Raw genomic sequence first — 14,164 nt, 5'->3', positions numbered from 1 at the left:
GCCTTATAAACCTCACACACCAACATTCTGAAGCAGAGCATCACTATAGTAACAAAAATCAGTGCAGCAGGAATGAGTGATTATAAAGAGGCATTCACTCTCAAGGGTATTTTAACTTCCAAACATTTAAAACCTTGTCAAAATTTCATGCAGAATGAAATTATTATCAATCTATTTAAAAAAATAAATATTCACAACCGGTCAAAAGTTTAGGGTTGGTACGATTGTTATATGATTTTGAAAGAAGTCTCATATGCTCATCAAGGCTTTATTTGATCAAAAATTAAATTACAATTTAAAATACATTTTATTTTAATATATTGAAATAATAATTAAAAAAAAACTCTTCAGTGTTACGTGATCCTTCAAAAAAAAAAAAAAAAAACATTTTAATACGTAAAATAATTTAATTTTGGGGTCCTTTAACAATCTTTAACATCTATGGAGATTTTCCATTCCACAAATTCTTCTTTATAGTGAAGAAGGTTTATTTAGATTATTAAAATGTTCTTCACACTAAAAAAAAAATATGATCAATTTAACACATGCTTGCTGAATACATGTTTTTAATATATATATATATATATTTTTTTTTTTAATAAATAAAATTTCTGACCCTAAACTATGGAAAGAAAGTATAAATATGATCAGAGACTATTTATATAGTGACATGCCACTTCCTCAATCCTTAATACAAATGTATAGGGAAAACCCGTAACACCAAATATGGCGGTTGTATGCAAATGCCCCGCCCCTCCCGCAGGACAGCCAATCGTCTGCTTTTATAACGGTCAAGCTGGGAAACATTTAAATGCGTTACTGTTTGAAAAGGCGGCAGATTTGATATGCAGTGTATGTGTGCGTTGTGTAAATATCAGACATCCCAAGTCTCCCAGAAGTTCTGGGTGTCTCCCGCAGATTGATAGAGGCTCACTGATGCCTGCAAATTAGTTTAAATCTCCCGGAATCTAGAGCGACCGAGCAAGAGCGCGCGCACATACTGTGTTTCAAACTGTGCAGTGCGCGCGCGACAGAGAGCGAGAGAACCCTTGCGCATGCGCAGTAAAAGTATAACCTGTGGGAAAACAGCATTTTAAACCTTATTTTGGGGCAAAGTCATCAAACTTTTTTAGCGATTTGTATCATATTTTACTGCTGTTTCTATACATGCAGTTTTTATTTCCCGGTGACCAGTGAAAGTGCAGTTCTGACTCTCTGCCCATTCATTTAGATAGAGCCTGGTCTTGTTAAGTCCAAAATAGCTGCAAGATGGCGGCGAGTGGCATGACTTGCTTAAAAGGACTTTGATATGATTTGGGTACAGGGCAGTAAATAGTGTTACCTGTTCAGGTTTGAGACCAGGCGGCACCCAGGCATACTCCTCCAGAGCACACCCGGAGTCATCATCGGATGTAGAGTTCCTCTGGAAGTCATACATCAGCTTGGTCACGGTCTTCTCCATCTCTAGAGGCATGGCGGTCACAACATGCTCCTCACGACGGCACTTACAGTGGAGACAGATCTTCCTAAACGGCAAAGAAACCAACTGGTAAATAAAACAATAGCACTAGATACACCGATATGAATATTTTGGCCGATATTGATAACCGATAATTCCTAATTCCTATAATTTCTCATATTTGAAAGTCGATTTTTTTTCGAGAAGGATATGGTGGAAGGAAGTAACCGTGATCAAGAGATTTTCCAGCCTTTTAAAAGGACCTTAAGGGAAATTAAGTGTGGTCATATTTTGTTTTTTACAAGTCCCGGGGGAAATTTAATCAAGGATGATCACCCTGTCTGCACAAAAAAAGTCGCAGCAATAATAAGGGGAAACACTTCAAATCTGCCGATCGTCTTGTGTGACCATCACCCACTGTTGTAACTTATAGCGAATGCAAGGCAAGTTAACACCAAAACTACGTCTGGGAAATTATTGGGCACAAAATGTTATTACGGTATGAGTTGAAATATTTTATCTCTCACTTGAAATAAACGTGAAGCTTCCGTGAAGAAAAGTTTGTAGCAAGTGGCTTTCAGCCAAAGACGATGTTCAATTAAGAGATAATAATGTAACGTTATATACTTATTGTACACTTATTATATCAATGTTTTTACGGGACATATTGAATTGAGATTAATGCTTTAAATCTTAACTGTTAAATCCATTTTGTACAAACGTACAAAACTCATCCAGACAAGATGATCACAACAATATTATCAAACTCTGTAAATAATACATCTCTGATTTCATTTTCAAAAACGGAGACGAAACACTCAAGACGGCAAGTTCTATTTGAATGAAATGAGAGTGATACATGAATGTGTGCTGTGTAATAATAGGTTGCTATTGACGACAGACATTATAAGGAAGGAAATGCCACAGAATATAATCTTGCTTTAAAAAGTGCATAGAGCTGCTTGTTTCATTTGTTGTTTGTAGATTTATTAATATAAAACTTTTAAAAATGTTTTCAGTGTGAGCATGAAGTTGTTTTTGAACACTTTCATCTCATTTTAATAAAACCGTGATAATATTGATAATCACGATAATTTTGGTCAATATAATCGTGATATGAAATTTTTATACCATCCCATTCCTAATATATATATATATATATAGTTTTGGGGGGCCTGATTACAAAAACAATAGTCTCACCATTTAAATCCATATCCCATGCACTATAATAATCTTCTTATTATAATTAAGGCATATATAATAATTATTATAATTAAGCCATATAGGCATATATAAGCCTATATGAAAGCACATGTTGCACTTAACTGTATTTTCATTTTTTAGAAATAATTCCAATCATATTTCAAGCTATTCAAAACCATCATGGAGAACAGTGCGCATCTGAAGTGTCTCAGCTATAGGAAATAAATAATAATCCATTATTTATCGGTTGCAATATATCATGTAACAGAAATATTGATATCGTAAAAGACTATTTGCGAAGCGGTTTCATACCTATATATGACAAATGCTCTCTCTGATTCAGTGGCAGCTCTTACGCAGATTTGAATGTGCCGCTGTGATTTTGTCAAAGGTTTCATAGAAACAGGCAAATCGTTAATCATCAATTATGAATAAGATTGTGTAGGTGTTTGAATCGGGATCACAAATTTTTTAACAGCTAATCGTGCAGCTCTCCTATCCAGATTTTCTCTTTTTATTCTTTTACTTTGTCAATTAACATATCCACATTTGGTTATGAACAGAGGCGGCCCATAGATTCCAACAAAAAACACAACACGTCCAATGACTCATGTCACGATGAAACACACCCTCCATCAGTCAAACACACAGCGTCTGGTTAGCGTCCAGACAAGCAGACACAGGCGTCAAGCTCTGCCAAAACCACACTTTTCAAGCACGCTGGCCAGTTGGTCAGATGAACCAACCTCTTAGACCAAAGGAAGAGAAAACAAGCTGCCCACTTAAGGCCAATCCCATTAGCACCTCAGAGGCCTGACAGGCTGCAAGGTGTCAAAGACAGACACCGGCCAGAAACCCAATGATTGACTGACGTTTTCACATTTGGCCAGATGGTTAACTTAAGAACATGTTCATCTACGTCAAAGAACTCTAGTTGCTATGGAAGCAAGGCAAAAGAGAATCTGTTGGTTCAGTTTAAGCCATCAGCAAAACTGTTATCATGCCTCAATTGTCCTAAGGATATGAAGAGTGAGTCATGGTATAATTTCCTCTACAAGATTTAAATGCATTGACACACACTTAAATGTGAGATTTCATTCTAAATAAAACAATTATTTGTCTTTTTAAAAATGTCACATAAATAATACCTTAGTCTAACTAAAATCACATCAGTCCACTCCAGACTTTTGTTAAGTCTGACTAATATGTTAATCCAGCATATGTTAATCAGACTATAAGTGACCTTGGGATTTGCTTTAAAATCATGCAAAGTACTTAATCTTACAAATATTAAATGTCCCACTGCGTTATGTATTCTTGAATAGATTAAGACTTCAGCTCAACTACACAAGACCCCACTGTAGCTCGATTATAACTGTGTGTAAATATAGTTTCATAAGCAGGTGAGTATCTGCTTCCATTGGGCTACAAGGTTAGATACACTACAGTTCAAATGTTAGGGGTTAGTAAGATTTTCTCTCCCATGCTCACCAAGGCTTCATTCATTTGATCAAAAAAAATAAGTATAAAGAAAATAACCGTTTTCTATTTTCATTTATTTTAAAATGTAATTTATTCCTGTGATGGTAAAGCTGAATTTTCAGCATCATTACTCCAGTCTTCAGTGTCACATGATCCTTCAGAAATAACTCTAATATGCTGATTTACTGCTCAATAAACATTTCTTATCATTGATCATGTTGAATGGTTGTGAAACAAACATTTAAACAACGTTAAACATTTATTTGAAATAGAATTCTTTTGTAACATTACAAGTGCCTTTACGTCAGATTTGATCAATGTATCGAGTCCTTACTGAATAAAAGTACTGATTTCTGAAAAATAAGAAAAATGTAACGCTTGCAAATAACGTCACTCTTGTTCAACATCTGGATTTTTAATGAACAAATTCTCTACTAGGTCTCTCAGGGAAAGTTATGGGCTAGAGCCCGACCGATAAAGGATTTTGAAGGCCGATACCGATACAAATATTCGTTGATTTTAAAATCCGATATTCCGATATATCGGCCGATATTTTTTTGTTTCAGAAACGTGCAACAAAACATTAACAGATTTCCCTAACATTAGTTATTTATGAGTTTTAACTAAAATAATATGATAATGCATTTTAAAAAGAAACGTGTCACAACAGAACAGACTGATGATAGTGGCATTAACTAGCTTGTAGTTAGCTAGTCTATGATGAACCATAATTTAGCAATGGATAACGTCATACTGCAAATTGTAAAACATACATTTTCAATATAACAGGCAAGGAGAGATACGTCTCATTGCTATAACTGTCACGTGCTATTAAAGAAATACTTCAGTCACAATGTCAAAAGTTAAAAGGACAGTCAGTCAACTACATACGTAACGTAATTATTACTAGCTAATTCCACTTCACTCTCGGCTTATTTAACAGAAGCAAAACTGGACATGATAGTCAGAAATTTTGTCATGCTTATTTGAGTTAAGAGAACTGATGGAGACGTTTTTTTAATTGTTATTCAAGCAATGTATGTCTCGTGACCAACTCAACGAGTGTTGCCAACAGGGACGGTGTAGAGTGCCCTCTGGTGAACAAACTACCTCTCCAACACTCATGACATGGTTGAAGAGTGTTCCGTCCAATTTTATTTTATTTTTGAAATCTTCATTTATCAGAAAATGCCTAATATCGGCCGATAATATCGGCCTGCCGATAAATCGGTCTGGCTCTATAATGGGAAGTAAAATGGTCAATACCTGTGGACAACAAACAACCTCAAGTGTCTCATTCTAAATTTATAATGGCCATTTTAATAACATTAAAGTCAAAATGTAACAAAGTATCAAGCAAGGGATCTTTTCTTCCCTATTGTAATGTACATCTGAGTGAAATGGATTATACAAAAATAGTATGGTGATAGTATGGCTTGGCTCAATCCATTGGTGTCTAATGTACCCCCATATCCCCTTTAGTAAATACCCCTTGTATTTACTAAAGGGGCTATGGGGGTACATTAGACAAAAAGGTTGGGAAACAATTGCCTTGAACACAATAGTTCACTTATAAATATTTAAGGTGTAGGAAACAACAACAACCTATAAATGGATGAAGTGCTTTGAAACCTGCATGAACCTAAAGTAGTTTAAAAAGCATCTCTTTGAATCAAAATGAAAGACTCAGAGAGTAGATGGAAGGTTCTGTAGGAGGTAATCGGTGAGCAGACTTATATATAGGCCATGCAGCTGGTCTCTCTGCAGTTCCAACACCCTTGAGCAAGGACAATTCACCTGCATTACTTGAGGGTGGCAACTGGCAACTTCACATCTCACACTAATACTGAAAACTCACAGGAACATAGAGGCCCTCAAACATGCCATCTGTGAATACCAAACACTGTTGAGAAACTTATCCGCTCTCTCCCACAGTGACTAGTCATTCTGTAAAGCATAACTAGAAGATATAAGGGCAGGCCAGAAAACAAAAAAAGGAATTGCTACAGCAATCCAGTGCTCTTAAAGTATAGTCTTCTCTCAGAACACTAATAATGCATATGCATTTTTGGAAAGGATGAACTTTTAGCTGAACTGAGATTTCTAAGATGACTCCGAAAGTGATCCACTGAGATGCCAGGCTGGTCCAGATAAATGAACTGGACAAAAATTAGGTCACCGTAACTCCCTCCTCAGTCCTTAACCACACATAAAAAAAAGCATTGAGTTAAATGTTCCACGTTTTGACGCGCTTCGCACATGACTGCAAATTCCAGGCTCAATACCACTGCACGGTCCATCGATAATGCTCTTCCAATCATCTAAATGTGATTTGAATTAAAAAGGATGCCGGGTTGCAACTACGCATGCTGAATTCATTACAAACATCATGCTAAAACCCAGTCAATGTGATCTACAAGCCTGCACTGGAAGCCTTTAGAAAGGATTTGTCCTACATAGCAAATATGGAAGACTGGGAATGTAATCTAGGGATGACACAGAAGGTTGTTATGCCCCTGAGGCATCCAAGCGGAACGGGGTAAATGTGATTTATGATCTGATCGGACAATTGCTTATTGTGGGTTAATCATTGCGTTTTTAAATTGTTCAGACAACAACAGATGTGGACTTCTGTCTAGCTTGAGGGAAACTTATCCCCTTAAAAACCAGGCCTGTGCCATAACCAGACAATCTAATTCTTTTTAACAATAGCCTATTGCCAGACAACAGTGGCATTGTCATCTTTAATACAACTGCCATTTAATAAGAAAGGAAACAGGTCTGCAGTAGCCAAGGTTGTTATAGTTAACTAAAAACATAAAAACGGTTCCATGAAATTTAAAAATGTAAATGTTTTTTTTTTTATTTAACCATTTAACTAAAATAACTAACCCTAAAACTAGGAAGATTGACCTTTTAAAAAAACTAATATCGAAACTAGTACAATAACACAAAACAAAATTACAAAAACTTTTTTAATCCCAAACACTGGCTGTAGATTTTACAAAATTCCAGCCTCTAATGAGGCTCCCAGGCTTTTCCATGGCATCATTCCGGATGAATTAAATAACCTTTCTAAAGGGCATCACACAGTGGTGAATCTGGTCACAGCTGGATGCTAGTGAAAGCCAATTCACCCTCTTTTCTCAGTTATCTTTTGTGCATTTGCAACTGTGTGTACTTTTCCCACACTAAACACTGGTGTTTTTTTTTTTTTTTAAAGACAAATAATTCTGTTAATTTCATATTCAAAGCACTGTTTTGTGGCATTGAATTAGTTTCTACTTCAATAACACAAAATACACAACATCTGTATTCACAGGAAGACCATACTAGAGTCACATATCTGAGCCTTTATGACTGTAGAAGCTCATAATATAGACTGTGACACAAGTAATTAAACCAAAACAACCTTTGTGACTGATGACCTACTGTATGAACTTAGACGGGTGAATAAATCAATTATTTGAAGAAAACGAAATCAGTTTAATGGAGGCTGCTTCAAATGGATGAGTGGTGAGGGAGGAAACGATATTGATTTAATTGAAATGGTGCTGTACAATAAGATGGATTCAGCCAAAAGTAACATTTATTGACGTAAAGTCATAGGATGTAAAGTCATTCTGCAAATCTGTTCTTTCAAATGATTAAAAAAACAGATTCAGTTCTATTTGGGTAATTGCGTCATGACACCGTCACTGACAGATACATTTTTAACTGTTCTGCATGCATGTTGATTATGATAATACTGTCATAAAAGGACCGTAAACTTAAATTCAGTACTTTTTTGTTAAATTTCTTCAGTTTGACTATTAAAGTAGGCTAATTTACATTTTGCCACTTTAGTAAAATCCATATTGCACTCAAAAAGCTGCAAAACCCATTCACACTATAAATAACTAAATATTCACGCCATCGGACCACGGCATTCTGTTTATTATAAGAGCCAGCTGCAGTTATGTTGTTGTATGCTGCTAAACATGTTTGAGCTCTGTAAAGTTAGATTGATTCTGAACGATTGAATGTTTTTGCCCTCCATCAGCAGGTTTTGCTCTGAAAATGATTCAATATCTTTCCTCTGTATCATTATTATAATACCTGTAGTGTGGACTTTCCTGTTCTCATAGAATTAGAAATATTATTAAAACTTTATAGTTATACACACAGAGTAATCTTAATAATCATTGTGTGAACAAACATTCATTGTGACTGTGAGTGCATTAATCGATTCGCGACTCGCGACTCAACCTGCACGAAAGACGATTCTCAAAAGATTAAATTAATTGTTGAATTGAGAACCTTGGACCGACTCCGTAAACTATTCAGCCTGGTTTCTTGAACATATGTGTAAACCTATTAAACGATTAGGCTATATCAGATTTAAAAGAATCTACACTCACGAGAAGCGCGAGCGTGCCATATGAGGTAACGTTAAAGAAAATCGCTTGTACGAATCCAACAGCAGCTGCCTGTTTTTTTCTCTTTTCCTCCTGGGCATTATTCTCCACTTTGTCCCTTTATGTGTTAATCCAACAAAACATCACCAAACAAAGGCTTAATCCTACTATATCAGATACAGGTCAACCAGCAATGACTGAAGATACAAGACGATACAAGATAACCATAATGAAAAGTTGTATTCAGTCTTTCGCAGGCGTTTTATTTTTTTAACACACGTGTGGATCCATAACATTAGCCTATGACGGAACCCGCATCAACGTCTGATTTATAAAATGTAGTTTATGTAAGCTATCAACTTTCTCGGAATAGCTCGACCACATCATCACGCAGCGAGCGAGCGAGCGAGCGAAGGGAAAAGTCATCACGCAGATTTTAAACTGCAGACCCGATTAAAGTAACAGATCGAGCCACGTACGTAGGCTACACTTACCTTTTAACATGAACGGAGATGAGAGAATTCGATGTCGCCAGTCGTGAATCGATATAAGCACACGCTACACATTTCCAACCTGAAAAGCGATCTGTTGGCGCACTTTCACTTCTCCACAAACAAGCGTTCGCCGCGCGTCTTTATCAAGCACAAGACTGACCAGCCTTAGTTCGTACAAAGGTATCGTCCAGGAAAGACATGCCTCGAGCTCTGGTGCTTTGAATAAAACATATACAGTAACGTGAAAGCACGAAGCATCCCCGCCGATCCAGCGCGTTTCTCCGTGATAGTTCCAGCAGCATACGGGGCGTAAAGCCATTAACAGCCTGCGCTTCCCCTCAATAACAGGCTATGGGAGCGCAGTGAACCGTGGCGTGGACTCCACTGGCTCGCTGTTCGCTCTGCCCACTCGAGCTTGTGAATGGTAATGAGCGTCCATGATGTCAGCAAGTCAACGTCCCTACATTAGTTTAATTAGCACCGTGAATAGCTGGTGTTGTTGGAATCATTTACATGCAAATCAGTCTCTTTCCCAACTGTAAAGAGTCCAGACAATACACGCATTTCACAAGGCAAAAGGAGGGGAAAGAACACTGTTTATATGTAAATAATGTAGCCACACACATAAATAAAATATGTATTTTCATAAGTAAGCCAGATAAAAGTTTAATAGTGAAAATATTTTAAATGTTCCGAATCAATTTCATCATTTGTTTTAACAACATTATAATATTTTTATTATAATACTTTTATTTTAGTTTTGAGAAAATTAAATCTGCTAATCACAGGGCTCTTTCTAAATATAAGGTTATGTGAAGAAAAAAAGAAGCATATCCAATAAAACATTTGTGGCCAAAACAGGCAAGTTTGACGCCCATTATAATTACTATTAGGCTATTATATAAATGCTTTTAAAAACTTTTTGGGGAAACTTCTATCCTTTCCCTACAAAAGATCACATTTGAACATCTCACAGAAAATTTGAGCATGTCAGATTATTCGTTTTTTTTAAATATATGCATAGTTTGCCAGATTAAAGGGGTTATATTTTTTACACGCTGAAACATTTCACCCAATTCTCCCCTGATCTGAAATCTGACGGTGAGACAACCAAGAAAGACCACCAAAACCCAATACAGAGCGTTCATAGATGATGCTTAGATGCATGAGCTATGCCTGGTTGGGTAAATCAATACTTCTTTCAAAAGCTCTCTCACAACACCAGTTCGGAACAAAGAGAGAAAAAGTAAAGTCTACAACGGCGGTTAAATTACTTAATAAAACGTCCATAAATCTATTTGAATGCAGCTGGCTCTTGCTTAAGTTCTCTGAGTGGATGTGCAGTCATCTGAAAAGAGGGTATCTCTTATTGGAGCTTCTCATTTGCCATTCAAACCTGAGCCAAACCCCTACACACACACAGTAGTATCAATTACCCCAGTGCTTTAGGCTTGGAGAGTAACACGCACTGACAGCCACTCTGTTCCCCACAGCCACAAGCTCAGTGACATGCCTGGCCACAAGCCTACACTCTCCAAATCATGCGGCTGATGGGCTTCTTTTATAATCGCTTCTATAGGTGTGTGTTAAATCACTGTATGCAAATGAACGATACAAATTGAACGGTTTGATCCAAAAAAGCAGAAAGTATGACAATTAAACCATATAAAACCACTTTTACCAACTGATAAACTATTTCTCCATTCATTTCAGTATCTATATAGTTTCATTCGTTAAAAAAAAAAAACATTTTTTCAAAGCAAAACAATTTATTTTTAATTTATTTTTATGTCAGTGTTAGTTTAGTAATTGTTATGGCTTTAACTTAGTGATAGTGCACCCTAAATTAAAATAAAGTCTTAATTTACTCACCCGGTGTTGTGCCGTATGCCCTTCTTTCTTTTTCTGACCACAAAAGGAGGTTTTTTTTAATAACGTCGAGGTCACACTCGTCCACCTATATATGATATTGCGCATTTAAAAAAAAAAAAAAAGCCTGATGCTGGTCACTATTCACTGCCGTAGTATGGAAGAGCATGAGCGCGAAAGGGCATACGATATTAGAAAAACACAAATAATAAGTAAATTATTAATTTATTTTCAGTTTAGGGTGCACTATCCCATTAAACTTATGTCAGTTAGTTGCCAGCAACTAGCAAATCACTTAATTAACAAAAACGTTTCATTAATTGAAGTCTTAGTTACTGGCAATCCTTGTAAATTTGATTTTGTCCGAATAAGGATTGCAAAGGTACAATCTAAAAAATGCTGGGTTGCTTTAACCCAATTTTGGGTCAAATATGGACAAACCCAGCCATTGGGTTACATTTTTAAATTACATTTTTAACCCAATGTTTGAGTTTGTCCATATAGGACCCAAAATTGGGTTAAAACAACCCAGCATTTTTAGAGTGTAGACTAAAATGGATGTTGATGAATTTCACAAAGCAAAAATGCTGATGGCTATCATTCTAAGTCAACACCAGGGCAGCTGTACAGCTCAACAGCTGATTGCCGAGGAATGCTTACGTCTCTTTTTTCTGGTGAGACCTCAGGATGAGATAACCAAATTCCATCCAGGGAATGAGGAAACAAGGTAAAGCAAACCACCCCTTCCGCTGTCCTTGCAAATATCTCTTTTTCGCTACTAACGAGTTGTTTTTAATATAATTCATGCCTTTAGATAGCTTTTAATGCAGTTATGCCGAAGCCTGTACATTCTTCTCATGTGTCGGGGGGAATTATGTGCTAAAATTTTATATGTGTTGTTTAAAAAGTGAACGTTTCTTTTACAGGTTACAACCGAGACTGGGCTTGAAATTAAATTTGGACTTTCGTTAACTATTTACAATCTGGCTAAGAGAGGAAAGGAGAGACAGCAGGCTGTGTAAAACATTAAGCTATCCAATGCTGCGCTGGGACACTGAGCAGTGTGACCTTGTGAATTGGCTGGCTATTTCTGCCTCACTTCTTCCACTTTGAAAGGGCTCTTCACTGTACGGAAGTACTGCTGTGCCGCATCCATCAATGCATCAGATTAAAGGGAGGACAGCAGCTGCAGAGCACCATGGGAAGTTTTCTAAGCCATCCACATGCCTTTTTCTGACTCAGCCCTGAAGCACATTTGCATTGACGGTATAAGAAAGTATTTTACCTTACTGAAGAGTTACAAGTGGCGATACAACATGACACATGGACTATTGTACATTTAATGGCTTGTTTTAAGATGAAAGTGTCTCTAAAAATACACTAAGCATTCGGACAGCGGTGATGATTCATGTACTCCAAAACAGCTTTTTCCCTCTCTCTCTTTCTCTCTCTCGCACATAGCAATCATAAGCACAAATATAAACCGGTGCTTTCAGTCAGAACAATGTGAGGGGGCTGGGTCAGTGACTCTCAAAGGGTCTTACATCACATTCCTGGGCCCATTTCACTGAACATCCTTTCATTCACTACTAGAGAAGATCCACTCAGAGATGGTTGTTACATCCCACAGCACAGCATGTTATTTCTCACAAAATACACAGGGTCTTGCCAGTGGTCCTTTTAGAAAGTTAAGAACTTGATGCACCTAAATTGGCATAATTTTGCCAGCAAGCTACTGAAATCCTTCATGATTTAGCAAATATAAGAATAGATAAATTGCATGTGCTGGTTAGATTACTTACTGATTCTAAAGTACATGACAAAAATGTTAGTTACTAATGTAACCCATTACATTACAAATTGAAGGTAATGCAATCTGATTACTTTTGATCTCATTCCTTTATCACATTGATTTAAATAGGATAACCTTGTACCATATTGATTTTAAACTACAAAGTGAAAGAATATTCCATTATTTGTTATCAACATACTAGTATTTAAAGGGTTAGTTCACCCAAATAAAGTTGTTATTTTTGTTGTTTTTGGACACAAAAAGTGTTCTTGTCATTTGATAAACTTAAGATTGAGCCACTAGTCACTCTGACTATTTTAACGATGTCTTTAATAACTTTTCATGGCCGGCAAGTTTCAATTCCTCAAGAAGCCTATGGACAAGTATGCAGATTTCATCAAAAATATCTTAATTTGTGTTCCGAAGATGAATGAAGGTCTTAAGGGGTTGGAACAACATGAGGGTGAGTAAATACTGACAGAATTTTCATTTTTGGGTGAACTAACCCTTTAATGCACTGACAAAGAATGGAATATTCTTTCTCTTTGTTTAAAATCAAGGGTTCACCAAGTTTGTTATGGAACTGCAGGGAGTTTAAAGAAAAGCTAATCATAAAAATGTAAAACTAACAAAATAATTTGAAAATAAAAACAAATCAAAAGTAAAACACTTACTAATAATATGAAATATTTTATGTTTACCTATATGTGACAATTATCCGACATCACAGAATCATGAAACTTAAAGGTACTGTTGTAATTTGTTTGCAGATATGAAGCATGCTAAATTCACATACTTGTTTCCCCAAAAAGCAATGCCAGTTATTTATTGGATTTTGAAATGTGTGTTCCGTGTCAGAATGACTGTTTTTGTTTTAGTCTGTGTGATCCCACCCACTGCCAATCAATACAAATAGTATTTTGACAATCAATGAATTATGAATCCTTTACTACCACTGTGAGAATAACATATAAGCTAATCAATGTAATAACTGAAGTCTGATTACAAGCATTTTAAAATGCAATATAATCTAATTACAAGTTCTTAAGTTTAGGAATATATACATGTATTCATTCACTACACATCACTGTGGAATTCTACAGTAAAAAAATATAAGAATGGTATATTAACATTAATAATAAAGTGTTTTGTGCTGAATTTACTTATGAGGCCCAGACTATTTGCAACATTTTGAGGGAAATATGGATTTTATCATGATTAAATATTATTTGCAACTGAACTGATCAAATTAGTCAAAACATTTTACAATCAAATCAGTGAGTTACAGTTTATTTTTAAATGCATTTATATGAATTATCCTGCTTATTTAAAACAGTAAGCAGGATATTTGCAAATTGTAAAATATACAGGCATCAATATGCCATCAGTTTATAATCCATATTTGTAAAGAGAATTTCTGGCAACCACAGCTTTACACAATTTATTTTTACAGTATTTTGTAAATATC

General features: G+C 36.0%; 1 protein-coding gene across 4 annotated transcripts in view; it reads right to left on the bottom strand.

Moving 5' to 3' along the window:
- Positions 1-14,164, bottom strand: part of prickle2b (prickle homolog 2b) — a 91,641-nt gene that overhangs the window by 17,351 nt on the left and 60,126 nt on the right. For 3 of the 4 annotated variants that reach the window (XM_039673476.2, XM_039673477.2, XM_039673478.2), the window contains one exon: positions 1,343-1,526. In XM_039673476.2, the coding sequence (XP_039529410.1) occupies positions 1,343-1,526 (184 nt within the window). Of the gene's footprint in view, positions 1-1,342; positions 1,527-9,035; positions 9,454-14,164 lie in introns of those variants that run through there. The other variant, XM_089125201.1, reaches the window with a different exon arrangement.

This window comes from Pimephales promelas, chromosome 21 (genome assembly GCF_988280905.1).
Source record: "Pimephales promelas chromosome 21, fPimPro1.hap1.1, whole genome shotgun sequence".
Classification (NCBI taxonomy): domain Eukaryota; kingdom Metazoa; phylum Chordata; class Actinopteri; order Cypriniformes; family Leuciscidae; genus Pimephales; species Pimephales promelas.
Note: the sequence above shows the minus strand (reverse complement) of the source record. Positions and strands in the feature narration are given on the sequence as shown.